The 25,618-nt window shown below is 67.4% G+C and overlaps 2 protein-coding genes across 3 annotated transcripts; one reads left to right on the plus strand and one right to left on the minus strand.

The window, feature by feature from the left end:
• The first annotated feature begins 9,003 nt into the window (after window positions 1-9,003).
• On the plus strand, window positions 9,004-15,806 carry CERCAM (cerebral endothelial cell adhesion molecule). Of its 2 annotated transcripts, none has more exons than XM_067309115.1 (12): window positions 9,004-9,124; window positions 11,771-11,881; window positions 12,538-12,655; window positions 12,828-12,962; window positions 13,159-13,363; window positions 13,461-13,580; window positions 13,715-13,791; window positions 13,902-14,008; window positions 14,112-14,244; window positions 14,318-14,445; window positions 14,529-14,732; window positions 15,540-15,806. In XM_067309115.1, the coding sequence occupies exons 1-12, from the start codon at window positions 9,033-9,035 to the stop codon at window positions 15,775-15,777; spliced, it is 1,668 nt and encodes a 555-aa protein (XP_067165216.1). In that variant the 5' UTR covers window positions 9,004-9,032; the 3' UTR covers window positions 15,778-15,806. The 2 variants fall into 2 exon arrangements, with proteins under 2 accessions (XP_067165216.1, XP_067165217.1); XM_067309116.1 differs by lacking the exon at window positions 9,004-9,124 and adding an exon at window positions 9,350-9,609.
• A 6,200-nt stretch (window positions 15,807-22,006) lies between these two features.
• Window positions 22,007-24,875, minus strand: PTRH1 (peptidyl-tRNA hydrolase 1 homolog). Its single transcript, XM_067308965.1, has 4 exons — window positions 24,341-24,875; window positions 23,827-23,926; window positions 22,995-23,040; window positions 22,007-22,434 (listed from the first exon to the last, which is right to left on the minus strand). Exons 1-4 carry the CDS (start codon window positions 24,507-24,509, stop codon window positions 22,243-22,245), a joined length of 507 nt encoding a protein of 168 aa, XP_067165066.1. The 5' UTR covers window positions 24,510-24,875; the 3' UTR covers window positions 22,007-22,242.
• Between the last annotated feature and the right edge of the window lie 743 nt (window positions 24,876-25,618).

The following is a 25,618-nucleotide window of genomic DNA, read 5'->3' on the forward strand; positions in this document are numbered from 1 at the left end:
CCCACGAAGTTGGGAACAGATCCCCCCTCTCCAGCGAGGGAAGATCCCGGCGCCCGGCCCAGTCCCGGCGCTCGCCCGCGGCGGTGCCCGCGGTGCCGCCGCTCCGGCGCTGCCGGGGCTCGGCGCGGCGCCGGGGGGGGGGGGACGGACGCGCGGCCGCTGCCCGGCCCGGAGCGGCGGCGCCGCTGCCCCGCAGCCCCTCACCGCGGCTTCGCGGCGGGCGCCCCGCGGGGATCACTAGTTTCCACGGGGCGAGGAAAAGTGCCGGCGGGGCGAGCGGCGGCTCCGCGGGGCAAACGCCGGGGCGAGCGGGGCCGGCGGCCGCCCGCGCTGCACCTGCTCCGCCCGCCGCCGCCGCCGCCGCCGAGCCGCGCCGGCGCTGCCCCTCGTCCTGCACGTTGTATCCACCCGGGAGGGTCCCAAATCCGCCCGGGAGGGATGCGCACGCCGGGGCTCTGCGGGCTGCGCCGGGGCCGGGCAGGGCTTTTAGTTGAACGGCACAACAATAAATGTGTTGCAGAGCCGGCGAGAAAAGAATGGGGATGACCTTCAATTGGTACTGGATTTGAATAACACCACGGGGTGATAAATGCCCATTGTGTTTTAGGAGTAATGAATCTCCACTGTCTCTATAGCACAGAAACAGCAGCTGCAACCTGGAGCCAGCCATCTCTTAAAGACACAGCTCCCAAACGGCGGCCCCGGCCCGGCCCGGCCCGGCCCGGCGCCCCCGCGCCGCCCGCCCCACGCGTGGGGGCCGGGGGTGCCCCGGGCCGCGGTCTCCCCACGCCGCCTCGGGGGCAGCCGGGGTTCGCCCCCTCCCCCCCCACCCTCGGGTCCCGCCGGGCCGGGCCCCCCCCTGCGCCCCCCAACCTGCCTTGGGCCTGGCCAGAGCCGTGGGGACGCTGCTGGCGCTGCTGCTGCGGGCGAGGGGGTGGCACTGCCCGGGGGGCATCTCGGCAGGGTCCCCGGGGGGCCCTGGGGTCACCTGCCCCCCCAGCCCCCCGTGGCAGGGAAAGTGCTACGGATAAATAATGCTCATTGTTTTCCCCTAATGAATATTACTGACTTGCGAGGCCGGCAGCTGCAGGCTCCGGCCCGGGAAAGAGCCGGGGCATCTCCTGCTTCTCCCTCGTCCGGGGGCGCCCAGGGCCCCAAGACACCCAGCGCCCGGCGCCGACCTGCCGGGGACCCCAGGCCACTGTGGGGTCCCAGTGGCTGCGGGGAAAAGCGGGGGGGCTGGCGCCCACCTCCACCCTGTCGGCGCCCACCACCGGCCCCCGGTGCTCACGGTGTCACCGAGGGGGCCGGGGTGTCCCGGGGGGCGCTGGGGGGTCCCTGCCCCTGCCCTTCCTCGCTCTCCCCCACCTCCTTTCACAGGCACTGGCCACGTGGGGAGCGGGAATGGTTCGTACTGGGAGAGCAGCTCTGCGGCCCCGAGGATGCTCGGAGCAGCCCTGACGGAGGCGACGGCTGACGGGGTCCCTGCTTTGGGGCAGCATCGGGCCCAGGCCAGCGCAGGACGAGGCCACCGTCGGGTGCTCCGTGTCCCCGGACACCTGGGCTCCGGGCGGGCTGGCAAACCCAACCCCGGCCCTCGGCTCTGCCGGTTCCTCCAGGCCCTGGAGGGTTTTGCAAGCTGGGCACCCGCAGCTGCCGGGGACCCCGGGGAGGCGAAACTGCGGCAAAGCATCGCTGTGTGTGGGGCTGCCACAGCCCCGGGCAGCCCCTTCCCGCGCCGCAGCCGGGAGGAGATGCTGGCTCCGGGGAGGAAACCTCGGCTCCGGGGGTGCCGGCGAGGCCGGGCTGCCCGGCCCCAGGACTGTGCTGCATGCGCCTCCATCCCTCCTGCCTCCTTACGCCTCCTCGCTAGTGGTATTAATAATAAACCCATTTCCTAAGAGTGTGAAAATCAGAAGAAATCAGGCTTTGGGGGGGGGAAAAAAATAAAAAAAAGCATCAGCAACAGCTCCGGGCCTGTGGGCTTGTTGGAAAGGGTCGCCCGGGACCTGCGGCGTCTTTGGGAAGCCGGAGCCGTCTCCTCCGCCGCGCTCAGAGCACGGGGAAAGCCCTCGCTGGTGCTGCCGGCCGCTCCGGCATTGTTTTAGCTGCCAGACCCGCCGGCCTTTCAACGCGCTTTAATTCCTTAATGCTCTTCCCGGCCACCCCAGCCTTTTTTTTTTTTTTTTTTTTTAAGTCTCTTTCCCAAATCTCGGCCGAGTTAATGAAGTTATGTGATCCTATAAATGTTAATTGTCTAAACTTCTTCTCTTCTCTCCCCTTCTTCTTCTTCTTCTTCTTCTTCTTCTTTTTTTTTATCTCTCTCCTCCTTGCTGCTTTCTGCTCCACTTGTAATAAAGAAAATATCTTGGCTGGTCTTAGCCAGTTGCTTGGCAACCTCAATTGAAAAAAAGAGAACAGAATGTAACCAATCCAAAGACAACCAAAAGATTTTGGTGACATGTGACCTCTCCGAAAAGGGCAGCCTTAAACTGTCCCTTCTGTCCTTTGCTCCTGACCATTAGGGTATCTCTCCCTTCCCCCCCGGCTCCTTACACCAATAAATATGGATTAGTGAAATACTTTTTCCCACACTGATGAAAAGATCGGCTTGATCTTTCCCCCTCCTTTATGTACCAACCTGACAAGTTTCTAAACAAAATTAACAGGGACGAGTCAAAAGGAGCCGTGGCAGGTTGGGGAGCCGGGGCGGCCGCAGCCCCGCAGCCCCCGGCGGGCGCGGGAACCTGCTTCCCGGGGCGCCGCTCCGTCCCTGCCCCTCGCCGCGGGGCCCGGCAGCCTGCGCGGGCTCCGTGCGATAAAACGCCCGGCGTATCCGCGCCCAAACGCGGGGCCGGGGGGGCGAGGGGGGATAGACCCGGCCCCTCTATTTGCCGGCCGAGCCAGGAGCCAGCGGTGCGCCTTTCGGAGGAATTTGCTTCTCTTTGCTGTAGAGCCTGGACGCATCCAGGCGGCGGAGGAAGTCATCTGCGAATTAGATTTCGCCCTGGAAAAAAACATGATGTCACCGGGCTTTCCGCCTCGGCCGGCCTCGCGCAGCCCGCCGGCGGCTCGCGCTGCCCTCCACCTGCCGCCGGGCTCCCGCCGGCCGGCCCCGGCATGGCACGGCACGGCACGGCACGGCGCGGCGGGCACGAGCCTCCCCGGCGCCCGCCCGCCCTCCCTCCTTCCGCCCCCGCTCGCTGGGCGCCCGGATAAACCGCTGGGTTTTCCCAGGCCCCCCCGGCTGCGAAGGCCGCTCTCCCCAGCAGTCCCCTCTTGCCAAAAAGCATCACCTTGCCAGCTCCCTGCCTCCCGGCGGCTGCCAGGAAAACAAAAAATAGGGCAAGGAGAGAGAAAAAAAAATCCCCAAAGCCAATGAACTTGTTTCCAGCTTTCGCTTCAGAAGAGCCGTCCAGCGACGGGAGCAAAATATTTCTCCTGTAAAAAAAAAAAACCAACCCCTCTGCGTGCAGCCTCAGAGCCCGTCGCGCTGCCGAGCCGCCGGGAGCCACGGGCCGAGCTCTGCGGGCGGAGGACTCCGTAAGTGGGGCGCCTCCGTGAGCGCTGCCCCGGCTTCTTCCGGGGGCTTTCGCTGAGCCCCGGGGCTGGGGAGGGGGCGAGGGCCGGGGGCGATTCGGGTGCGGGAGCGGGAGCGGGAGCTGCCGCCGGGCGCGAGGCTGCGGGTGCTGTCGGCGCCCGGCGCGGTGCCGGTGCCGGCGCCGGCGGATGGCGCACGGTGCCGGTGCCGGCGGTGCCCCGGGGCGCACAAAGCCCCTTTGAGGCGGGCGCAGAGCGGTCCCTCGCGCCTCCTCTTCGGCCTCGTGCCTCGGCCCTGGGGCACCTGCGCCCCGACGCCCCGGTGAGGGCCGGCACTGGGAGATGGCACGTGGCTGGGGTGCGGGTGCAGCCCGCCGAGCCGCGGGGGCCGCGCGGGGGCCCGGGGCAGCTCCGAGCTCCTTTCGGGGCCTGGGGTGGCTCCAGGAGCCCTCGGCTGGGCCCCAAAGCTGGCTGAGGTGCAGCTGCCACGGGGCTCAGGCGCCCCCGGGGGACAGAGCTGCCCCGCGCCTCGAGTGCCGGTGGCCCCCGGGGGGACATGGAGGGACCCCGTGTCACAGCCGCATCTGGGCCCCCCGGTGACGATGACACCCCACGAAGGCACCTGGGTGGGACCCATGGGAGACCCAGTGGGACCTGATGGGACCTACTGGGACCTAGTGGGACCCATCAGGACCTCGTGGGACCCGGTGTGACCTGGTGGGACCCATCTGGACCTGGTGGAAACTGGTGGGACCTGAAAGGACCTGATAGGACCTGCTGTGACCCAGTGTGACCCAATGGGACCTGGTGGGACCCATTGGGATCTGGTGGGACCTGCTAGGAGCCAGTAAGACCTGGTGGGACCCAGTGGGAACTCATGGGACCTGGTAGGACCCATTGGGACCTGGGGGACCTAGTAGGATCTGGTGGGACCCGATAGGAGCTGGTAGGACCTGGTGTGACCTGGCAGGACCTGGTGTGACCTGGTGTGACCCGGTGTGACTCACTGGGACTTGGGGGGACCTGGGGGGACCTGATGGGACCCGGTGGGAGCTGGTGGGACCTGGTAGGACCCAGCGGGACCCGGTGGGACCCCAGCTCGCCACCCGCCCTGCCGTAAGGCCGGCTCCCGGTGCACAATACCGCAGCCGTGCTCCTGAGCCGGGAGCCGAAGGCCCTTTCCCAGCGCCGAGCGCCTTTGTCTCGCCTTTGTGATGGAAAGAGTCGCTCCTAAATCAATGCCATGACACCGTTATTGTCTCCTCGCTAGGAGTTTTTAAACTTTTCCCCCCCGAGGTCAGGAATGCGGCCGGTTTCTATTGGGACGGAGGAGCACGGGTGGGTGGGGGGGCCGCGGGGTCACGCCGGCTCGGCGGGTCAGCCGAAAAACAAAACCTTTTGAAATACCTACTCTCCATCACTGCCAACATTGTCCCCTGCCAGCGGGGGCCTGGCACAGCCCTTCAGTGCCTGCGGCCGGGCCGCCGGCCACCGCAGCGGTCAGCAGCTGGGGACGCACAGAGGGACATTGTGCCGGCGGCAGCTTTGTTTGCCGCCCAGCTGCCCGGGCTCGGCCGGCACCCACCGACGGCCGCGCGCCTGCGTGGGTGCGTGGGTGCGTGGGTGCGCGCCTGCGTGGGTGCGTGGGTGCGCGGGTGCGTGGGCTGGTGAGACCCCTCGGCCCCAAATTCCCTCTCGGTTCCTCAGTTTCCCCTTGCGGGAGGCCAGGCGGCGGTGCTGAGCGCCAGGCGCCCCGCGTCCCCCTGGACACCTGCTCGGGGCAGCGCCGATGCCGGCAGAAGGGGTCCGAACCCGAGGGGAAAAGCGCTATTTTGGGGCTGAGCAGGGGCGCGCAGCCCGGGAGTGAGGGGGCTTCGGCGGGGGGGGGGGGGGGGGCCGCACGGATAACGGGGGCTTCTCAGCGTGTGTTTGGGGCCGAGGCGGGAACCATGTGCCAGAAATATCCCGAGCGGCACCGCTGGTTTTGCACGGCCTCCGGGAGAGCAAAACACCGGCTCCGGGCGACGGGTTTAGCAGAGGCCTGGAGCGACCCCCGGACGCGGGGATGCTCCGGCCGCCCGGGCTGCCCACCAGCTGGAGGGTGGCGCAAGCCGCTGCCGTCGGCTCGGATGCTCCCGCGGCGCAGGCAGCCTGCTGCAGGAGGGCTGTTAGGTGCGACGAGCGCGGCGGGGCTCAGGCCGGTGCACAGACGTCGTCGCGCGAGCCGAGCCCGCTGCGGCAGGCGCGTGGTTGCAAGGTGCAGTTTAGACGCGCGAAATAAGTCTGGTGGAAGGTTGCTGGAAGGTTGGAGGACTTGTATCACCCCCCCCCCAACACCCACACGTACACACTCTGCGTTTTTTTTTTCTATGTATGTATTTTTGTTTTCTGCAACTACGTCTGAGCCTTTTAAATCAGAAAAATGTGATGTTTCGGGAACCAAGGGCTTTTCAAAGATTTTGATGAAAAAGCCAGAAATTTTCAAGGAAGGGGTGGAGAAAGGAGGCCGGAAATGGCACGAAAACCCCAGCCCTGGGTCCAAAAGCAACTTTAGTCCTCCAAAAAAAATTGCGCCGACAGGAACTTCAGCCAGTGCTAGTGTCTCCGAGGGGCAGGAGGGGTTTTACCCCCATCTCAGGGGGCTCCGGGGCCCAGCACGGCTCAGCGCCGCTCTGGATCCGCTTGCCACGGTCCCGACGAGTGCTGGGGCCGGGCCCGGTGGATTTGGGGTGCCCAATCCCGCCCCCCCCGGCACGTCCTCCTGCAGCCAGGTGGGGAATCGCTGCCGGCTGCTCTTTGCAGCGGGATGCAGAGGGATGCTTGGGCCGGACCAGCTCTCGCTTGGGAGCCTGCTTGGGACCAATCCTGCGCCCGGCGGAGCGGCCGGGCCGCGGGCACCACCTGCCGGTGCCGGCGCCGGGCAGGGCTGCGCGGCCCTGGCTTGGCATGGTGCAGAGCATCCCAGGCCTCCCGCGCCGTGCGAGGGGGGGGGGAGCCTGGTCTGCAAGGAGAGTTTTAATGAAAAATGAAAAAAAAGGAAAAAAAAGATTTTTTTACAGCCTATCTGAATAAGATCAGGACTTTAAAAACGAGCAGGCAAGGCGCTCCGGTGGGAAGGGGCTTCCCCGGCGCGGGCTGCCTTCGGGGGCCGCACGGCATCCGCCGGGGCCAGCGCGTCTCACGTCACTGCCAGCACTGCAGGTGCCACCAAGCTGGCAAGGGCCCTGTCACAGCCCCGGGCGCCACGGCCCTGCTGAGCCTGGCGAGCGGTCACCCCCGGGACCACGCCGCGGGCACGCCGGCAGCTAGCTTCGGGGACTGCCTGGATGGGCGCGCGCTTGCTTAGTTGTGTGGCCAAAGCTCACTTGCGAGGTGTCATTTAAAGCACAGCTGAGCAGTGGCCTGAAGGTGATTTCTTTTAATGCGTGTGAGCTGTGCTGTGAGCCTGAAGGCACCCAGCTGGTATGTGCATGCGGTGTGCGTGCGTGAGCTGTGCGTGCATGCAGCGTGTGCGCAGGCATGCAGCGTGTGTGCACGCAGGGTGTGCGTGCATGCCGTCTGTGCACGCAGGGTGTGTGCGCACTGGGGGCTGCACGCACGCAGTATGTGTGCACATGGAGTGTGTGTGTGTGTGCACCGTGTGTGCACATGGGGTGCGTGTGCACGCTGCGGGCTGCGTGCATGCAGTATGTGTGCATGTGGGGGGGTGTGCATACAGTGTAGGCATGCAGTACGTGTGCACATGGGATGTGTGTGCACACTGCGGGCTGCGTGCATGCAGTACGTGTGCACGGGGGTGTGCGTGCGTGCAGTGTGTGCACGCAGTGTGAGTGCACGTGGGGTGTGTGTGCACGTGGGGTGTGCATGTGTGTGGGTGTGCACGTGGGGTGTGTGTGCAGGGCCGCATGGGGGTGTGCGGGCATGCGGTGTTACATGCACACGGGGTGTATCTGTGCCCATGTACCATCAGCTCCACCCCCCCCTCCGTCTTTGTCAGAAAAAGGGGGAAAATTGTAATTATTCTCTGACGGGAATAACTGTGATTTCAGCTGGGCAAGGCAAGGCATTGGGTCTGTTTTTCTCGTGCTGGCAGCAGCCTGTTTTCGGCGTCCGTGTGCTAGTCACTTCATCTGTCCGTGCCTCAGTTTCCCCACGGCGGGGTGCAGTAATGCTGCCCCCGGGGCGCAGGTTAGGGCTGCGGCGGGGGGGGGGGGGGGGGGGGGGTCGGGCCCCTGGGTGTCGGACCCCGGTCGCCCCAGTGCCGCGTCCCAGCAAGGCCGAGCCGGCGGCGGCGGCGGTGGCGCTCGGGGCCAGGAGGTGGCAGCAGCCGGCTGCGCGCGGGCCGGAGGGTTGCCCGGCCTGCAGGGATGGGATGGGATGGGATGGGATGGGATGGGATGGGATGGGATGGGATGGGATGGGACCCCCCCCCCCCCCACGGGCAGCCCTGGCGGAGGTCCCTGCTCTTCTCCCGGCCCCCCCGGCCCCCCGGCACCACCGCTGGGTGAGGGGCCCCCGCTGGAGCCGACGGGGTGCCCGGGAGCCCGCTGCAAATCCCACTGCCGCCGGCCCTGGGAGCATCGTCATTCCCGGGGACGCTGATGGAGGAGGGAGAAGGACCCGTTTCCCCCTTCGCCCCGCTACTTCCCCTCGGGGCACAATCAACCCCCGCTAACGAAGGAGCCTGTCTGCGGGTGCCTCCGCCCCGGGGTCTCCCCATCCCTGACTGCGGATGGGGAAACTGAGTCCCCGGGAGCGGCGCTGCCGCCGGCCCTGCCGTGGGGCAAGGTGCAGCCCCCCCCCCCCCCCCAGCACCCTCACACCTGCGCTAACGAGCCAAGAGGGGAGCAAACGAGGCCCCGCTCCAGCGCCGGCCGTGCCCTGCCTCTCCGTGGGCTGCGAAGGGCGGCCCGGAGCCGCGGGGCTGGGTTTTCCCGTCCCGGGATGGAGCTGCCGGCTTCCTCGGGGCGAGCGGGAAGGAGGGAGGGAGGGAGGGAAGGCGGCATCCCGGCCCCGGCGTGCCCCAGGCTGCGAGCGGCCGCTTCCCTCTCGCCTTTTCCCTTCCTGCTGCCGGTTCTGCGTCTCCCAGGGGCTGCGGGAAGTTTCCCTCCTGCCCAGCCCTCCCTGACCACTTTGTTTGGTGCCTTTCCAGAGATCGCCGGGAGCCGGGCAAAGACCATGTGTGGGCAGCCGGAGCCGGAGCCGGAGCCAGCGGGATCGGTGCGGAGGTTTGGCCGCGCGCAGCCCCGCGTCTCTCCGGGGATCCGGTGGCACCGCAGCGCCGGGCACGCGGCTCTTTCCCGCAGGATTCACCCTCCCTCCGGCCCGCGCTGGCTCCGGGAGCTGCCGACGCTGTTTACGGATCTGGCGGGTAACCAGCGCTTTGGGCCAGATGTTTCGAAGGCCGCGGGGCCGCCTGGAGCTCGGCCACGTCCCCGGCGGGCCCCCGACGGGCCGGGGGGCTGCGTGCTCCGCCGACCCGCCGCGCCGGGATGCTTGAGGGGCCGCCGGCGGGCAGGGGTGCCGTGCACCCCCGGCTGCCCCCCCTGCCCGGCCGGAGAGCGAGTCCCACCCGGACAGAAGGGTAATTGGGGGCGTTTTATATCTTTTTTTATTCTTTTGGGGGGTAAAAGGTGGGGGCGTGGCGGGCACAAGCCTGCTGCGGGCTCCGCCGCACCCAGGTCCGCGGCGCCACGGGGGTCCCGGCGGGGGGGGGGGGGAAGGGAGGGGAGCGGGGGCCGGGCCGGGGGCGGGGGGTGCGCTGAGTGCGCTGGGTCTCAGCCCGCCCCTTCCCCGCCCGCCGCCGCCGCCGCCGCGCTCCGCCATGGGCGCCGCGGGGCCGCTCTGCGCCCTGCTGCTGCTGCTGCTGCCGCCGCTGCTGCTGCTGCCGCCGGCGGCGCCGGGCGCGGCCCCCCCGGACCCCGGCGCGGCCCCCGCCGCCCCCGGCCCCGCGCCGCCGCCGCCGCGGCTGGTGCTGGCGCTGCTGGCCCGCAACGCGCAGCACTCGCTGCCGCACTGCCTCGGCGCCCTGGAGCGCCTCGACTTCCCCGCCGCCAGCACCGCCCTCTGGTGAGGGGCCGGGGGCGGCGGGGGGCGGCGGGGACCCCGGGGTAACAGGGGCCGTCGGGGGGCTGGGGAGGCTGGGGGGACCCCGGGGGTAACAGCGACCGTCGGGGGGCTGGCGGGCATTGGGGACTCTGGGGGGACCCTGGGGGGACCCTGGGGGTAACAGGGGCCGTCGGGGGGCTGGGGAGGCAGTGGGCAGCCTGGGGGGACCCTAGGGGGAAGGGGGACTCTGGGGTAATGGGGACCGTGTGGGGTACGGGGACCCCGGGGTAACAGTGAGCCTAGGGGGGCCCTGGGGGAACAGGGGTAACGGGGACCCTGTGGGACGTGGGGGTCCTGGAGGGACCCTGGGGGGTAACAGGGACCATGGGGGTAACAGGGACCATGGGGGGCCCTATGGCAATGGGGACTTTTGGGGGGGGTAACAGGGATCCTTGGAGGGAGCAGGGACCCTGGAGGGGCAGGGGAGGATGGGGACCCTGGGGGGGAAAAGGGGACTCGTGTAGGTAACGGGACTCCCTGTGGGGAGCAGGGACCCTGATGGTTAGTGCCCCTCCGGGGGCTGGCGATGCGCCAGGCGCGGGGTGGGGGACCTGCCGGGGGGGGGGGCTGCCCCCCGGTGAAGCCCCCCGGCCACGGAGGCGGGAAGCCCCCTGCCTTTCCCCTGCCGGAGCCGTGGGGCCGGCGAGGGGAAGGGAGCCTGGGGGGCCCTGTCCACATCAGCATGAAACGCTGCCTCCCCCCCCGGGGCTTGGCCCCCTCCCTCCCCTTTCCCACGGATCCCCCCAAACCCCTTTACCGTGCTGGGGGCGGCGGGGGGAGCAGGGGCCCCGACCCCCCGGCTCAGCCCGTCCTCGCAGCAGCCTCCCGCCTGAGCTCATCGGAAACTTTCCTCCGGGCGCTCTCGGGGCGGGGGGGCAAGGCAGGGGCTGGCCGGGAGCAGGGTCCCGGCGGCGGGGGCGAAGGATGCTTGGGGACCGGCAGGAGTCGCCCAGTGGGTGCTGGGTGCCCGGCGAGGGGTGTCCGCTCCGTCGGGGCCCCCAGGAGCCTCCCCCGGCCGGCTGGGCCATATGGTGCTTTTAAAGAGCATCCGATTGCTTTGCCATCCGTGCGCATCTCTCCGCTGCCGCCGAGCCCCGTGCGGGAGGCCGAGCGGCACGCGGGAGCCGGCGGCCCCGGCTCTGCCCATGCTCCGGGGGGTCCCCCCCATGGCTCCGGCCCCGGGTGCTGTGGGGCACCCCAAAGCGTGGTCCGCTGGAGAGCTGGGGCCGCTCGGGTGCCTTCGCAGGGGGCTGGCGACTCGGGGGCCGCCGCCGGCGCGACGGGGGGCTCGGCCCCGTCGGAGCGTCCCCGCCGAGCGGCTCCTGGGCAAACAGGGCTGGAGCCGGTCGGTGCAACGTGGTGCGCGGACGGACGGGGAGGGAGCGTCCGTCCTCTCCCCCAGCCCGCGCCGGTCGGGAGTGGGAGGTGGCAGGGCTGGGACTGGAAAGGCGAAGCTCGGCATGAGCTAATTTCGGCCCGGGAGAAACGAGAGCCGGTGGCCCCAGGCTGGCGCGCGCCGTCTGGAGCTGTGGCCGGCAAGGCAGCAATTTGGAAGAAATTACCCCTCTGCGCGCCCTCTCCTGCAAGCGCAGTCGTGATTACTTCAAATTACATGTTAATTTTCCAAGCAAATCCTGCTTCCTTCGTTTGCTGGTGTCAGCGCCTCGGCTCTAGAAGCGTTTTTAGCTCTGGGAAGAGGGACTTGTTTGGCTCCCTTTGAAGGGGCAGCTGCGGCTCTGGGCTGCCGGTGCTGTTTGGAGAGGGGGGCTGTGGTGTGCATCGATCCTGCCCCCGTACCTGCGCCAACCTGCCCATTGCCTCGTACGCCGCCTTCTCCCCCTTAGCTGGCTCGCGGCTGCCTTTGCAAAGGTGTACGGAGGGAAACTGAGGCACCCGGAGCCCAGGCGCCTTGTGCGTCGGGCGTTAGACCCGGGAGCCTGGTCTCTTCACCCTGCTGCTCGCTGGACCGGTGACGCGTGTTTGTAGGGAGGAGGTGCTGAGCCCCATCCACTCCTTTTCGGGACAGGGGCCTCCTCAAATCCCACAGGATGGAGGGGGGCCGTCTGGGGCCGGGATACGGGGCTGGGCCGGAGCCGAGCTGACGCCTCTGCCTCTTCCGCAGGTGCGTGACGGACCACAACTCGGACAACACCACGGAGATGCTGCGGGAATGGCTCGCGGCCGTGGGGAAGGACTATCACTCGGTGCAGTGGCGGGCGGAGGAGGAGCCCAGGTGAGGCTGCAGGGCCCCGTCCCGCTCCCTGCCCGGCTGCCGGGGAAGGGCCCGGAGCAGGGGCCGGCTGCAAGATGCAGGCTGTGAGACCTCGGCGCCTTGCGCCCCCTCCTCCTTCAGCCTCTCCCTGTTGCATTTCCTTACGTGGGGGTGCTTGACCCCCCTGAGCTTTTTGCAGAAGATGCTCCATCTCCCTCCTCTAGCCTGGGGTGGCTCCAGCCTGGTTTAGGGCAGGCTCCGGAGCCGCCGGCACAGCGCGCGGCGCGGGGCCGCCCCGGCGCAGGCTCGCTCGGGGTGGGAGGCCCCGTACCTAGCTGCAGACAGCGAGAGCCTGTTTCCAGCCGGCCCCTCCGCCTGGAATGCATTTGCCGGGGAAGCCGCCGCGACGCGAAGCCGCCCTGGGCTCGGATTTCTCCCCCTCTCGCTGCCTGGGCAGCCGCACGGAGCCGCATTGCCCGCAGGGACCAGGGACGGGCCCGGGGCTGGGGGGCCGGGAGAGGGCACCCACCCAATCCCTCCGCTCCCGAGCGCGGCCGCTGCCAGCACGAGCCCGCAGCGAAGCAGATGCTGAGCTGACTCAGCCAGCCGGCACGCGGTGCGCACCGAGTTTAGACGTTCCCAGCGACCGCTGTTAACCCCTGCTTTCCCCGGCGCAGCTCCTACCCTGACGAGCTCGGTCCCAAGCACTGGAGCGACAAACGCTACGAAAACCTCATGCGGCTCAAGCAGGAGGCTCTGACCTTCGCCCGGGAGCAGCGGGCTGATTACATCCTGGTGAGGAAACTGGGAACGGGGCGAGCGGGACCCTGCCCCAGACACCCCCCCCCCAGAGCCATCCCGGTCCCCCCCAGCTCCGGGGCAAATGCCGCCGTGTAGAAGGTGGCAGACGGGAGTTGTGGCCGAGGGCGGCAGATCCGGACCTCGGGGATGTGTGTTTTGCCCCTAGTTTGTGGACACGGACAGCATCCTGACCAACAACCAGACCCTCAAGTTCCTCATGGCACAGAACAAGTCGGTGGTCGCCCCCATGCTGGACTCCCAGACCTACTACTCCAACTTCTGGTGCGGGATAACGCCGCAGGTATGCCGCGGGCGCCTGGCTCGCTGCGCGGGGCTGCTGCTCGCCCCGAAGAGCCCCGCTGGTGTTTTCCCCGGCCCCATGCTGCTCCGTGTCCTCAGGAACGGCATCTCTGCAGCTCCCCTTGCTGCCGTGTGCTGTAGCGTGGGATGGAGGAGCCCGTGGGATGGTCGAGGCATCACACCGGTGTGTGTTGTAGGGGTACTACCGCCGGACGGCCGACTACTTCCCCACCAAGAACCGCCAGCGCGTAGGCTGCTTCGCTGTCCCCATGGTTTACGCCACGTTCCTGATCGACCTGCGGAAGGAGGAGACGTCCCGGCTGGCCTTCTACCCTCCCCACCCCAACTACACCTGGTCCTTTGACGATATCATTGTCTTCGCCTACTCGTGCCAGGCTGCCGGTGAGGCGCTGGGGGCCCGTGGGAGGGTCGTGGCGGCGCGAGGGTGGGCAGGCAGTGGGGCCGTTGGCCCGAGATGCTCACCCGCTCCATCCGACAGGCGTGGAGGTCCACGTGTGCAACCAGCAGCGCTTTGGCTACATCAACGTCCCCGTGAAGGCCCACCAGACGCTGGAGGACGAGCGTGTCAACTTTGTACATCTCACGCTGGAAGCCATGGGTGAGCGCCTGCGGGTGAGCGGACCCCCGGGGATGGCCGCCTGCCCCCTGCACGGGGGTCCTGCCGGTGGGGTCGGTCCCGGCGGCAGGGCTTTCCGGCTGCCCCCTCCAGCCCCGCGTCCCGTCTCCCCGCAGTGGACGGCCCCCCGATGCAGCGCTCCAGGCACATTTCCCTCCTGCCCAAGCCGCTCACCAAGATGGGCTTCGACGAGGTCAGTGCCCGAGGGACCCCCGTGTCCCGGGTCAGTCCCCGTGGGGGCTCCCCGCGGCCGCGCGCGTCGTCCCCGGCACCCCTTGGCGGGACCCTCCGCTTCCTCCCCAGATTTTCCTCATCAACCTGGTGCGGAGGCCAGACCGGCGCCGGCGGATGCTGGACTCCCTGCGGGAGCTGGAGATCGCCCCGCGGGTGGTGGACGCCGTGGACGGCAGGTGACCGCGCCGTGGCGGGGAGCGCGCGTGCCCGCGCCGGGGGCGGTGACGGGGCGCGCAGGCGGCTCTCGGCGCCTCGCCGACGCGGCCCCTCGCCTCGCAGCGCCCTCAACAGCAGCGACATCAAGGTGCTGGGCGTAGACCTCCTGCCGGGCTACTACGACCCCTTCTCCGGCCGCACGCTCACCAAGGGCGAGGTGGGCTGCTTCCTCAGCCATTACAACGTCTGGAAGGAGGTACGGCGCCGAGGGGGGCTCCGGGGGGCCGGGGCGGGCTGGCGGGGCTCACGCCTCCGTGCCCTCCCCGCAGATCGCCTCCCGGGGGCTGGAGCGGTCGGTGGTCTTCGAGGACGACGTGCGCTTCGAGGTCTCCTTCCCGGCGCGGCTGCGGCGGCTGATGGAGGAGCTGGAGCGGGCGCAGCGGGACTGGGACCTCATGTAGGCGGGGGCGCGGGGGGCGGCGCGGGGGGCGGCCGGGGGCCCCGCGTTGGCCCTCACGGCTCGCCCGCCGCCCCCCGCAGCTACCTGGGCCGGAAGCAGGTGAACGCCGAGGACGAGGCGCCCGTGGAGGGCGTGCGAAACCTGGTGGTGGCCAGCTACTCCTACTGGACCCTGGCCTACGCCATCTCCCGCCGGGGCGCCCGGAAGCTCCTGGCCGCCGAGCCCCTCTCCAAAATGCTGCCGGTGGACGAGTTCCTGCCCATCATGTACGACAAGCACCCCAAGTAAGGAGCGGGAGGGGGCCGCCGGGGCCGAGGGACATGTGTTTCTTCTCCGCTGCCGCCGCCTGCCCCCCCTGCCCCGTCCTCCCCGGCGTTACTCATGCCGAAGGAAAACATCTGCGCGCATGAGCTCATTCCCCCCCGGACGCTGCTTGGCCGCCGGCCGCTGGAAAATGGCCCTGTGCCGGCGCGGGGCGGGGGGACGGCGGCGGCGCCGACGGAGCCGGGATCTCAGCCCCGCGGCTGGGGGGGAGCAGCCCCCCGGCGCTGGGACCCCTGGGTCTGGCATGTCCCCTGCTGAGGGGCTCCCCCTGCCCCTTGGGCCGGGGTCGGGGGGGGGGAGAGGTGATTTTGGGGGGTGGGCGAGTCTGGCGTGTCCCCCGCCGCGCTCCCTCTGTGCCGCGGAGCTGGGCGATGCTCCCTGGCCGGCCGCATCCCCCCGGGCACGGTGAGGGTGATGGGGGGGGAGCTCGGCGCGCGGCTCCCCGCTGCGCCTGGCAAGGCCTGGCCCCGCCGCGGCCGGGGGCAGCGGGTTTTAAGGCGGCCGGCCCCGGCGCGGCGCGTTGGCCGCGGTTTGAGACGTTCCCTCAGAGCCGGGGAGGAGGGAGGAGGCCGTGCAGCCGGGCGCATTGCCTTCCCCGGGACCCCTTGTCCAAGCACGGCGGCGAGCGTCTTCCTCCCCATCGCCTGCCCCAGGCGGTGGCTTCCGCAGCCCCAGGTGGTCAGTCCTCCTTTTCCAGCTCTTTCCTCTCCACTGAGCCATGCTCCGTATTTGGATGTGTTCTCCTGTGTCTGTTCTGCCTTCCCCAGCGAGGAGTACAAGCGGCATTTTGCCCCGCGGGACCTGCTGGTGTATTCGGCTCACCCGCTCCTGGTGCATCCCACCCACTACGCCGGGGACACCAACTGGCTGAGCGACACGGAGACCTCCACCATCTGGGACGACGACTCCAAGAAGACGGGCTGGAACGGCTCGCAGAAGACCCTGAAGGACTCGCGGGGCGGCGCGGGTCACTCGATCCGCTCGGCCGCTCGCGACGAGCTCTGACGGTGAGCGAGGCCTCCGGGAGCGGCCGCGGGACACGTGTCCGATCCCTTCCTCCTCGCTGCCGGCTCACGTGGCGCTGGGTGGGGGACTGAGCAGCCAGAAAGCATCTCCCTGTGAGCGCTGTGTTTGGATGCATCTCAGCCTCCTGTTTTTTTCCGCTGCCTGACTTCTTCCCATTGGCCTTGAAGCACCAGGAAGCTGAGACAAGGCGCCTTCTCTTCCAGGCAGGGAAACTGAGGCAAGAGAGGGCAAGGGCACAGTTCATGGCTGTGCAGTCCCTGCTGGGGACCCAGGTGTCCTGAGTGGGGCTAGAGGGGACCAGGAGACCAGATTCCTGCTGTTCCCGTCTCCGTGCCTCTCTCCCATCAGTCGAGCAAGGAAGGGATAAAACTCTGTCACCTTCTGCAAAAGCCACCCTAGTTTGAAGAGTGCTGGGGCCTCTCGTAGGGGCATGTTTCACCCCGAAGGTCCTGGTCCTTGTTCGCCCTCCCGCACGTATTACGGGAGGTCCGCGTTTCCCAGGGGAGACCGTGCGGGGAGACGAGCGTCCCGGCGTCAGCGTTTGCTGCGCCCGCCGGCGGCGCCGCCACGGTTAACGCTGGGCCACGCTTCCCCTGACACGGTCCTGCTGTCTGAGGTTGCTAGTGCTGGCAGCGACAGCCGCCCCGGGAGCAGCCAGGCCGGGGGAGGCTGCGAAGCAATCCGCCCTTGGCCGTTCCTCCAGGCGCGAACGCGTCGGAGGGCCGGGGCAGCCCGGGGGGTGCCGGGGTTAGCAAGCCGGCAGGATCCCGGTTCGCACCCGGTGGCTCCTTCCCGGGGTCGGGGCTGCCAGGGCCCCCTCGGAAGCAGAGCCGGGGCGGCGGATGCTGCGGCATCCGGGGAGTTTGGTTTTTCACGCTGGCCGTGCGAAATGACCCTGGCTGGCTGGCGGAGGAGCCAAAGAGAGTGGGAAGGTGGGAAGAGCTTCCAGCCCCGGCGCGATGGGCTCGGCAGGCGATCGCCCGCGGCGGGTTGCTGGCACCGAGTGCCGCGGTGGCTCCGGGATCGAAGGCAGGGCTGACAGGGGTGGCAGGGGTCGGTTGTCCCTCTGCAGCCAGCCTGGCCTTAACCACTAACGCGGTGCTTTTCCTTTCTCCCTAGGGATGCGGCACCGTGACCAAGGTGGGAGTGTTGCAGGCTGCTGCCCCGCAGCCGGTCCTGCCCGTTCGTGGTTGAGCGACTCAGCCGCCCTGGCTGGACCCCCCCGGGGTCCTTCAAACTGTGCACATCAGGCCCCGACGCAGGATTTGTCCCATGGGCTCCGAGCAAGACCCCAGAGCTCTTTCCGTGCTCGACGGAGGGACTTGTGGACCTGTGGACCACGGCGCTCCATCCCTCCTGGGGACACATCTCCCTGGGAGGGAAGGACAGTCCAGAGCAATACGAAACTCCACCGTCTCCTGCCCCTCTGGACTTTGGGGGTTGTTCTTCCGAGAGCCGGCTGCTCGTGGAGCCCGGGGCGCGGGCTGTATGTTACCGTTCTTTCGTTACTCCTTGGACGTTGCACGTGGATCTGCAGGTGCTGGAGAAAGGGGGGACGCTCACGAGGTGGCAGGCTTTGTCCCTTGCTGCCATCTGGGCTTGTCCCTTGCCGGTGTCACATTGGGGCTGAAGCCCAGGGAGGATTAAACCAGACTTTTTTTTGAGCTGCTGTGCTGGGGGGTTTGCTCCACTGCGCGGCCTTGCCCCACGTGGCGTTCCCCATCGTGTCCCTCGGTGAGGGCCTGGCGGTCCCTTGGCAGGTGATGGTCCACTGGGGAGCAAAACCCATCCAGGGGGAAGGGCGGGAGGAAAGCGGGGTGGGAGGAGGAGGAGGGAGCTGCCGTGGCGCCGCGTGGCCGTGCTTCCCTCGCCCTCCCAGGACATCCCACCCCTGTCCTTGGAGCTGTAGCAGGAGGATGCAGGGATGACCCCTGCGAGCTAGCACCGGGCCTGGCCGGGCAGCCCCGCGTGGCGTTGCCGGGGCCGGAATGCTGGGGCCGGAATGCCGGGGCCGTCGCTGCGGAGGCTGCTGCCGGCTGGTGGGGCGGCAGGGCTGGGGCTCAGCCATCGTGCCCCTCGCCCGCGGCCCCCCTCGGCACAGCGTGGCCGGGCGATGGCGAGCGGGCAGGCCGTGCCGCTGGAGAAGCCGGAGTGGGCGCTGGAGGAGCAGCGGCAGGTGGAGGAGGCGCTGCCGGCGGCCCTGTGCCGGCGGGAGGACAGCATCGCCGCCCTCCGCGACTGCCGGCCGCTGCCGGAGGAGCCCGGGGAGCCCCACGGGGAGGCCTTGGAGGCGCAGCTCGCCGAGGTGTACCGCCTCACCCAGGAGCTCTGGGAAAAGCTCACAGCGGAGAAATCGCTGCTAAGTAACGTGCGGGGGGCCGCGGGGGGCCTGCCCTCCCCTCCCGCCTCGCCGCGGCCCCGGCTCCTCCTCGGGGCCGGGGGAGGCCGAGCCTCCCCGTGCGAGGCTGCGCGTCCCCCCCCCTGCGTCCCGCGTCGTCCGGTGCGGAGCGCCTGGAGGGGGCTCCGGGCTGAGGTCAGGGTGGGTTTGGTGCCGGCGGGGGGACGCAGCCAGGAGGACCCCGGGGCGCAGGCGTAGGCTCGGGGCTGGAAAGGCGGGTGGCGTTTCTGCAGAGCTCTCCTTTCCCCGGGCACCGCTGGTGGAAGTGCTTCCCCTGTGCTGGTGTTTCCAGCAGAGGCTTTGGCCTTGGAGCCAAAAGCCCAACAGCAGCTTGAGCACCAGCGCGTGCAGCTGAGACCTGCTGGGCACCAGCCCGTGTTGGGTCTGCGGCCAGATTCGGAGGGGAGGCGTTTGCTTGTGTGGTGCTAAACCTCAGCTCTCCGGAGCAAGCAAATGCCCCGCAGGGCAATGTTCGGCTGAAAACCAAGGGTTGCCTGGGGTGGAGGAGCAGTTTCCTTAGAAATGCTGCAACCAACCCTTGTCCAGGGGAGCTGGGGGAGATCTGAGCTCCCTTCCAGGCCCCTAGTGCCACCCTCTCTCCACCCCTGCCTGGCACCTGGGTGCCCCTTTCGGCATCGGACTAGCAGCTGGGTGGGTGCTGAGGGCACCCTGGTTGCCACGGTCCTCAGGGTGGGTGCAGCTTTCCAGCTCGCTGCGAGCATCGTCACTGCCGTGGCTGTTGGCACCCTGCAGCATGTCCGGCAGGAGGGACCTCTCGGGGTCTCTTTGGCAGGTGAGCAGGTGGAAGAGCTCAGGTTACAAAACGGAGAGCTCAAGGCCAAAATCACATCGCTGGAAGAGCAACTGAAAAAGGAAGAGGAGAAGCATGAGATCATAGTCAAGATCCTGGAGCAGAAAGCAATGCTGGACAAGGAGAGGTCTGTCTGGAGATGAGAGGCTTCCCCAAGCCCTGCTCCTGCCTGTTCCTGTCACTTTACTGTGCCTCAGTTTCCCTGCAACTGGGGATGTGGGCAAATGCTTTCCCAGGCTGCCCAGGTCATCAGGAGAATCAGGGCTGGAAGAGTGGGTGACATGGAGGTGCTCGGGAAAGTGCTGCGAGGGATGGAGTGAGCCTCCATCCTGGCAGGGTGGTGGGTACACCTGGGGGTAGCTGCAGCTTTAGCCCTGCAGAGGTGGGTTTCACCCACGGTTTGGGGGGCTGTGCCCCCTTCTCTTCACAGCCTGATGAAGGAGATGGAGCAGCGGGTGGATGCTTTGGCAGCTGAGATGCACAGGAGGATGTCTGAGACCATCCAACAGGTCATCCAGGAGAACACGGCCCTCAGAGCCCAGCTGGGCAGGTTGAACAACTGCAACAGGGACCTCCTGAAGGATAACGAGCAGCTCCAGGTGGTCATGCGTGACCTGAAGATCCAAGTGGATCTCCTGGAGGACAGGGAGAAAGAGATGGCCAGGCGCATGGTCTGCAACCACAAGGTCCCAGCCCCCATCCCGGGGAGGGATCGCTGGGGAGCAAAGGGGTTGACATATAGCCATGTGCAGCATTCATCCCCCTCTCCCCGGGAAGCCGGTATTGGGGTGCTCTGAGCACTGGAGCAGCTTTGCAGTGGGGAGACAGTGTGTGTGGGAGGGGAAGTGAGTGTAGGCAAGTGTGGCATGGCAGGGTGGAAAGGTGATGGGAGGTTGGGGACATCTGTCCTCTGCCTCTTTGCCTGTCTCCTGGTTGCAGGTGATCTCGACGCTAACCACGTTATGTGAGATGCTGCAGGGGCTAGGGGACGAGACGGGGTGGAAGAAGGTCCAGTGCCAGCTGGAGCAGCTGAAGGAAGCAGCAGCGGCGCTGCGGTATGTGTGACCCAGCAAGGCTCCCAGGTCCATTCCAGTGCCTCCTGGGAGGTGGGTGAGAGGCTGCTCGCTCTGCGGCGCTGCACCAGCAGACCTCACAGGCTAAGTAGCCTGGACAGGACCTGCCAAGCAGAGCCCAGGGCCTTTGGGAAGCAGCAGTGCTGGGGGGAGAAACTCTTCCTTGGGCTGCCTTGTCTGGCATGAGACCTATAACAGCTCTTGCCAGGAAGAGCCAGAATTTCCCCATCTGTCGAAAACTCCAGTGTTTTGGAGAAGAAAAAAAAAAAAAATCTAACTCCAAAACTGTAAGACAGCCCTGAAACTTCCCAGCCAATTGCTTCAGCTCAGTGAGAGCAGATCTCATGTGTTGGTGAGGTATAAAATTCCAGGAGGCTCTTGATTTCCACTGTTTTTCAACGAAGCCAAAGTGGTTTTGGAGCCTACAGAAGTCAGAACAGGAAAATCACCATGAGGGTGAAAAGAGGGACACAACACTCAAAAGGGGACCCCCCCCCACACACCTTTTCTAAAGCCCTTAAGATTAGCATTTTCCTGAGGGAGAAATAGCTGCGAAGAGCTGGAGTGGAGGAAGCAAGGAAAGGCAGACCTGGGCATGAGGGGGGCACCAACTCTGCCCCCAACCTGGCCAGGCTCAGCACCTCCATGGTATTGCCCACCTCAAAGCTAGATGTGACATGGGGTGCTGGTGGCTCCCTTGCTCCAGGCCATGCATGTGCCTGTCCTTTCTGCTCCCACAGCTGTGAGGAGGAGGAGGACTCACGGGCAAAGGTGGGGAAGATGATGTCTGAACAGCAGCGCCAGCCCAGGACCTCAAAAGAGATGGAGCACATGGGGAGCATGGAGAGTATTCTGAGCAAAAGCAGCGCTAGCAGCAGGGACCTCAGGGAGGTGAGAGGCTGCAGCCCCTGGGGCTGAGCCCCAGGACATGATGTTCCCTCCCCAGCCACAGCAGTTGCGGTCGCAGAGCTGTGCCCTACCCTGCATCTCTTCCCTCTCTGTATGGCAGCGATCCCATCTTCCTGAGCAGGAAATAGCCCCCAGGATCCCAATGGAACCAGTGACTTTGCCTTGTAGCCTGCTGGGTTGGAGCCCAAGGGTTATCGCAGCAGGCACCCAGCCATTTCCCTCTTGTTCCTGTGCAGAGGCCGTTGGAGAAGAGGGGAAAATCCCAGCACTGGGCCATGCTGCGGAACAGGCTGATGATGCAGGAGCTGCTGGCTTTGAAGGATAGCAAGACCCATGAGCTAAACGCACCCAAAAGGAGGTACACTGCATCCCTCTCCCGCATGCATGCAGCCTTCCTCCTCCTGGCACGTTCAGCAGGGCCCTGCTCAGGCCCCTTCTGCAGGGGTCAAATCCTGCACACTGGGGCCACATTGCCTCCATCCCCTCCCTCCCTGAGCGCCTCCTCTCCCCTCTGGCCCTGCAGCTCTAGCCAGGTGCATCCAGTCTTGCCCCCAAGAGACTCCTCTGGGATCTCTAGCAAGGTGCCCTTCAAGATGCAGCTACTTGTGACCCACCTCATGCCTAGACTGAGAGGCTCCGGCCACCTTCACAAGCTACCCCTTCTGGAACCACCCATGCCCCTGCCGCAGCCTGATGGTGAGACACCAGGAAGAGCCCTCAGAGTCTGGCTCCTGCTACTCATCCGTTCCCCTCTGCAAGTTTCCCTCCAGCCTGGGCTGGGGGAACAGGGACAGGAACATGGATTTGAGGGGACGCGGTTGGGCTCTCTAAGGCTATCTGTCACATTTGAACTGTGTCTACAGCCAATGACAACTTCTAGTCCATGAGATGGACAGGACGATGCCCAGAGTTCCAGCCAGGACCAGCCCAGCAGTCAGGGACAGCCGGAGTTCAGCTGGTGGCGCAGGGGAGAGCACAACGGGACCCAGCCCTGCAGGAGAAGGAGCAGGGCAGAGCTGGGGCTGTGGGTTTATTTCACGTCTGTGCAAAACCGCCTTATAAAGCCATCGCAGAGGTTTGTGCAGGAGAGGAGCTGCCTGGATCCGTACAGGTGAAGAGAATGGGGCTGGACTGGGACTGTCCTAGTGTCCTGCCAGGACGCCTGGCAAACCCCGCTCTGCTCAGCACCATGGTCACCCAGGAGAGCCCAGAGTGCTCTAGCCATCAGCCACACAGGTCCTCCAGGGTTAGCGTCACCCCCTGTCCCCTGGCTCTCCCCTGGGTGCTCTCCTCTGCAGGATGTGCTCTAGCAGGCAAGTGGCTGCCTGGGCCAGGACCTGCTGCAGCATCTCCTGCTCCCTGCTGCTGAATGGGCCCAGGACGTAGCAGGTCACTGTCGTTCCGCCCTCCGGCCGCCCGATGCCGACCCTGAGCCGTGTCATCTCCTGTTGAGGAAGAAGGAGCGACTGGAGGAGCTGCTGGTGGCTGGTCCCCACCAGCAGGCACCTGAAGGGGCCAGGCTGAGAGGGGAGCTGCCCCCAGGCACATCAGCATGGCAGAGGCTTGTGGGCCCTTGGCACAGAGGTCGGGAGCGGAGCCCGGAGGCCCTGGAGCTAGCTCTGAGCAGCTTGAGGGGACGAGGGACAGTGCTGCATGGGGGCGATGGCCTGGGTGACAGTGAGGGAAACGGGCCTCCCCACCTTCCCCTGGGGTGGTTTCAGGCCCTGTTCCAAAAACCAGGAGTTTGGGAAGAGGCTTTTGTCGGGCTCGGCTGGGCCCCAGGCTCCTGCCAGGCCAGGCGGATCCACTTGAGCTAATTGTTTCCATGTCCTCGACTGGGGCCAAGCCAACATCAGGCCCTCTGGGAAGCAGGGGCAGAGGGAAGGGGGGGGCGAGCACAGGGGTGGAGGGAAGGGGGCTGGGGCTCGTCCGAGGGGCGCGGGGGGTGGCAAGCCAGCACCAAGGCAGGGGCAGGACAGATCCCCTTCCCCAGGAGCCCACTCACGTCAGAGCGCAGAGCACTGATGCAGGATCGGACCCCGTTGTGTCCCCTGGGGAGGGAAGAACAAAACCCACCGTTAGTCTGTGAGAGACCCCCCCGCCACGGGATAGTGCTTGGGATCCCTCGCTGCAGGGACTCTGGGCCGTGGTCTGTCCCAACCTGGGGGTGCAGCTCCTGTGCCCTAACTCTGCAGGCACATCTGAGCTCCCTGGGGCTGAGAGGGGCCGGCTGTGGGGGGAACGAGGGGAAGCAGGGTTGGGACAGCATGTTCTGGGCATCTCGGCTCTTACTGCAGCTGGTGCACGTGCGACTGAGCGCCGTGGCCCAGCATCCTTCTGGGCAGCAGCTGCTGAATTTGAGCAATCCTGCTGCAACCAGGATAGGAGCAGTTTCCAGCACCATCGGCACCCCAGCCCACAGCTGAAGAGTTCCTAAGTTAAACGTCTCGGGGCTGATTCAGGAGCTGACGCTGGGCTGGCGGAGTGGAGGCATCGGGCCCTGGAGTACTATATAAAGTCCATGTGGTGCAGCTGATGGGCTGGATCCAGCTCACAGCCGTCTCCAGGAGGCTTCCTGCCTTTTCTCTGCCAGGGCAGGAATTGAGAGGCTGCCCAAACAGCCAGCTGTTGCCTCTGTAGCTGGGATCAGGCCCAGGGCTTGGCGCTGGGGGGGCTGCAAGCACTGGCGGGCTGGTGGTATGGGGCCAGGAACTGCCCTGGTGCCCATAGGGGCAGGGCAAGGCCCCAAAGCAGCTCGCACAGGCAGAGCCTGGGCCACCCGGAGTGGCTTAGAGCCGCTGGGACGCTGCTGTTCTCCCCTCCCTCTCCCCCCATACCTTGCGCTGCCTCCCAGCTTGATGGCCACCTTCCCCAGCGCCTTGTCCAGGTCGTCGTGAACCAGGTAAATGTCTTCTGGGCTCAGGTTGTACATCTTGGCTTTAGAAACACAAATACAGCCCAAAAAGTGAGGGGGGACACTGGTTCACTGCGCCCCAGGCCCACAGAGTGGGGCTGCAGGGACCCTGTGCCGCAGGGCAGGGGACACGGCAGGGCTGTCACGGGGGCTGGTGGCGTGGTGGTGCGTGGAGGAGCCTGGGCTGCTCTGCAACCGGCCGGTTCCCCTGCACTGCCGGGGCCACCCAGCAGCTAGCTGGGGACCGTGTCCAGGAGGAGCTACGAGCCGAGGGGAGGTGGCCGTACAGAGAAAACCCCTGCAAGGGGCGTCTGAGGGGCACGGCAGACCCAGGGCAGAAAGCGGGGCCCTGGGCTAAGGTAGCAGAAGCCCCACAAGATCCCAGGGATCTGCGAGCCCCCTCGGGCTGGTCCCGGGGACGCTGCCGAGCCGCTCACCGGCGCTGGCGACGCTGAGCCCGTTGAGGTTCATCAGCCTCCGCGGCTTGAGCAGCACCAGCTCCACGCCGTGCGCCGCGGCCACGGCCACGTCAGCGCAGCACCGCCCGTCCGCTCGCCACCGGTCGGCCACCGCCAGCCGCCCGGCCAGCCGGTCCAGCACGGCCATGCCCACGCTGTGCCGCGTCCCTCGCAGCCCGTAGTTGCCCAGGCCTGCCACCTGCCCCGTGCCACCGCCGCGCCGTCAGCCGGGCTCCCCCCGGCTCCGTCCCCCAGGTGCTTCCCCAGACCTGCTCTCCCTCAGACCCGCTCTCCCTCAGACCCGATCCCCCAGTGCTCCCCCAGATCTGCTTCCCATTAGACCTGCTCCCCTCCAGATCCGATCCCCCAGATCTGCTTCCCATTAGACCCGATCCCCTCTAGACCAGATCCCCCAGGTGCTTCCCCAGACCCATTTGCTCTCCAGACCAGATCGCCTGCAGACCCGATCCCCCAGGGCTCCCCCAGATCCACTCCCTTCAGCCCCAATCCTCTGCAGACCTGATCCCCTCCAGCCCCGATCTCCCAGAGCTCCCCCCACCCTGATCCCCTCCAGCCCCAATCCCCCAGGGTTCCCCCAGGCCCGATCCCCTCCAGCCCCAATCCCCCAGAGCTCCCCCCACCCTGATCCCCTCCAGCCCCGATCCCCCAGAGCTCCCCCTGCCCCGATCCCTCCAGCCCCGATCCCTCGGGGCTCCCCCTGCCCCGATCCCTCCAGCCCCGATCCCTCGGGGCTCCCCCCGCCCCGATCCCTCCAGCCCCGATCCCCCAGGGTTCCCCCAGGCCCGATCCCTCCAGCCCCGATCCCCCAGGGTTCCCTCTGCCCCGATCCCCTCCAGCCCCGATCCCTCGGGGCTCCCCCTGCCCCAATCCCTCCAGCCCCGATCCCGCAGAGCTCCCCCCGCCCTCGCTCCCCCCGCGCCCGCCCCCCCGGCGCCCCCAGCCCCGCCCCCGCCCGCGGCCCCACCAGGACGCGCGGCCCCGCCCGGCTCACGAGGGGCCGCGCGCGCCCCGCCAGCCGCGCCGCCTGCATGCCGCGCCGCCCGCCGCCCATACGTCACGCCCCTCGCCGCCAATGGCCGAGCGCCGCTCCGCCCCGCGCGCTGTCGCCATCTTGCTTAAGGGCAGAGCCGCCATCTTGCTTAAGGGCGGGCGGGGTTGGGGCTAGTCTGCGGGCGAGATGGGGGTGAGGGTCGTCCCGTCCCTGCTCTGCGATGGCTCCTCGGTGTCCAGCGCCTT

This window comes from Apteryx mantelli, chromosome 21 (assembly GCF_036417845.1).
Source record: "Apteryx mantelli isolate bAptMan1 chromosome 21, bAptMan1.hap1, whole genome shotgun sequence".
NCBI classification, from domain to species: domain Eukaryota; kingdom Metazoa; phylum Chordata; class Aves; order Apterygiformes; family Apterygidae; genus Apteryx; species Apteryx mantelli.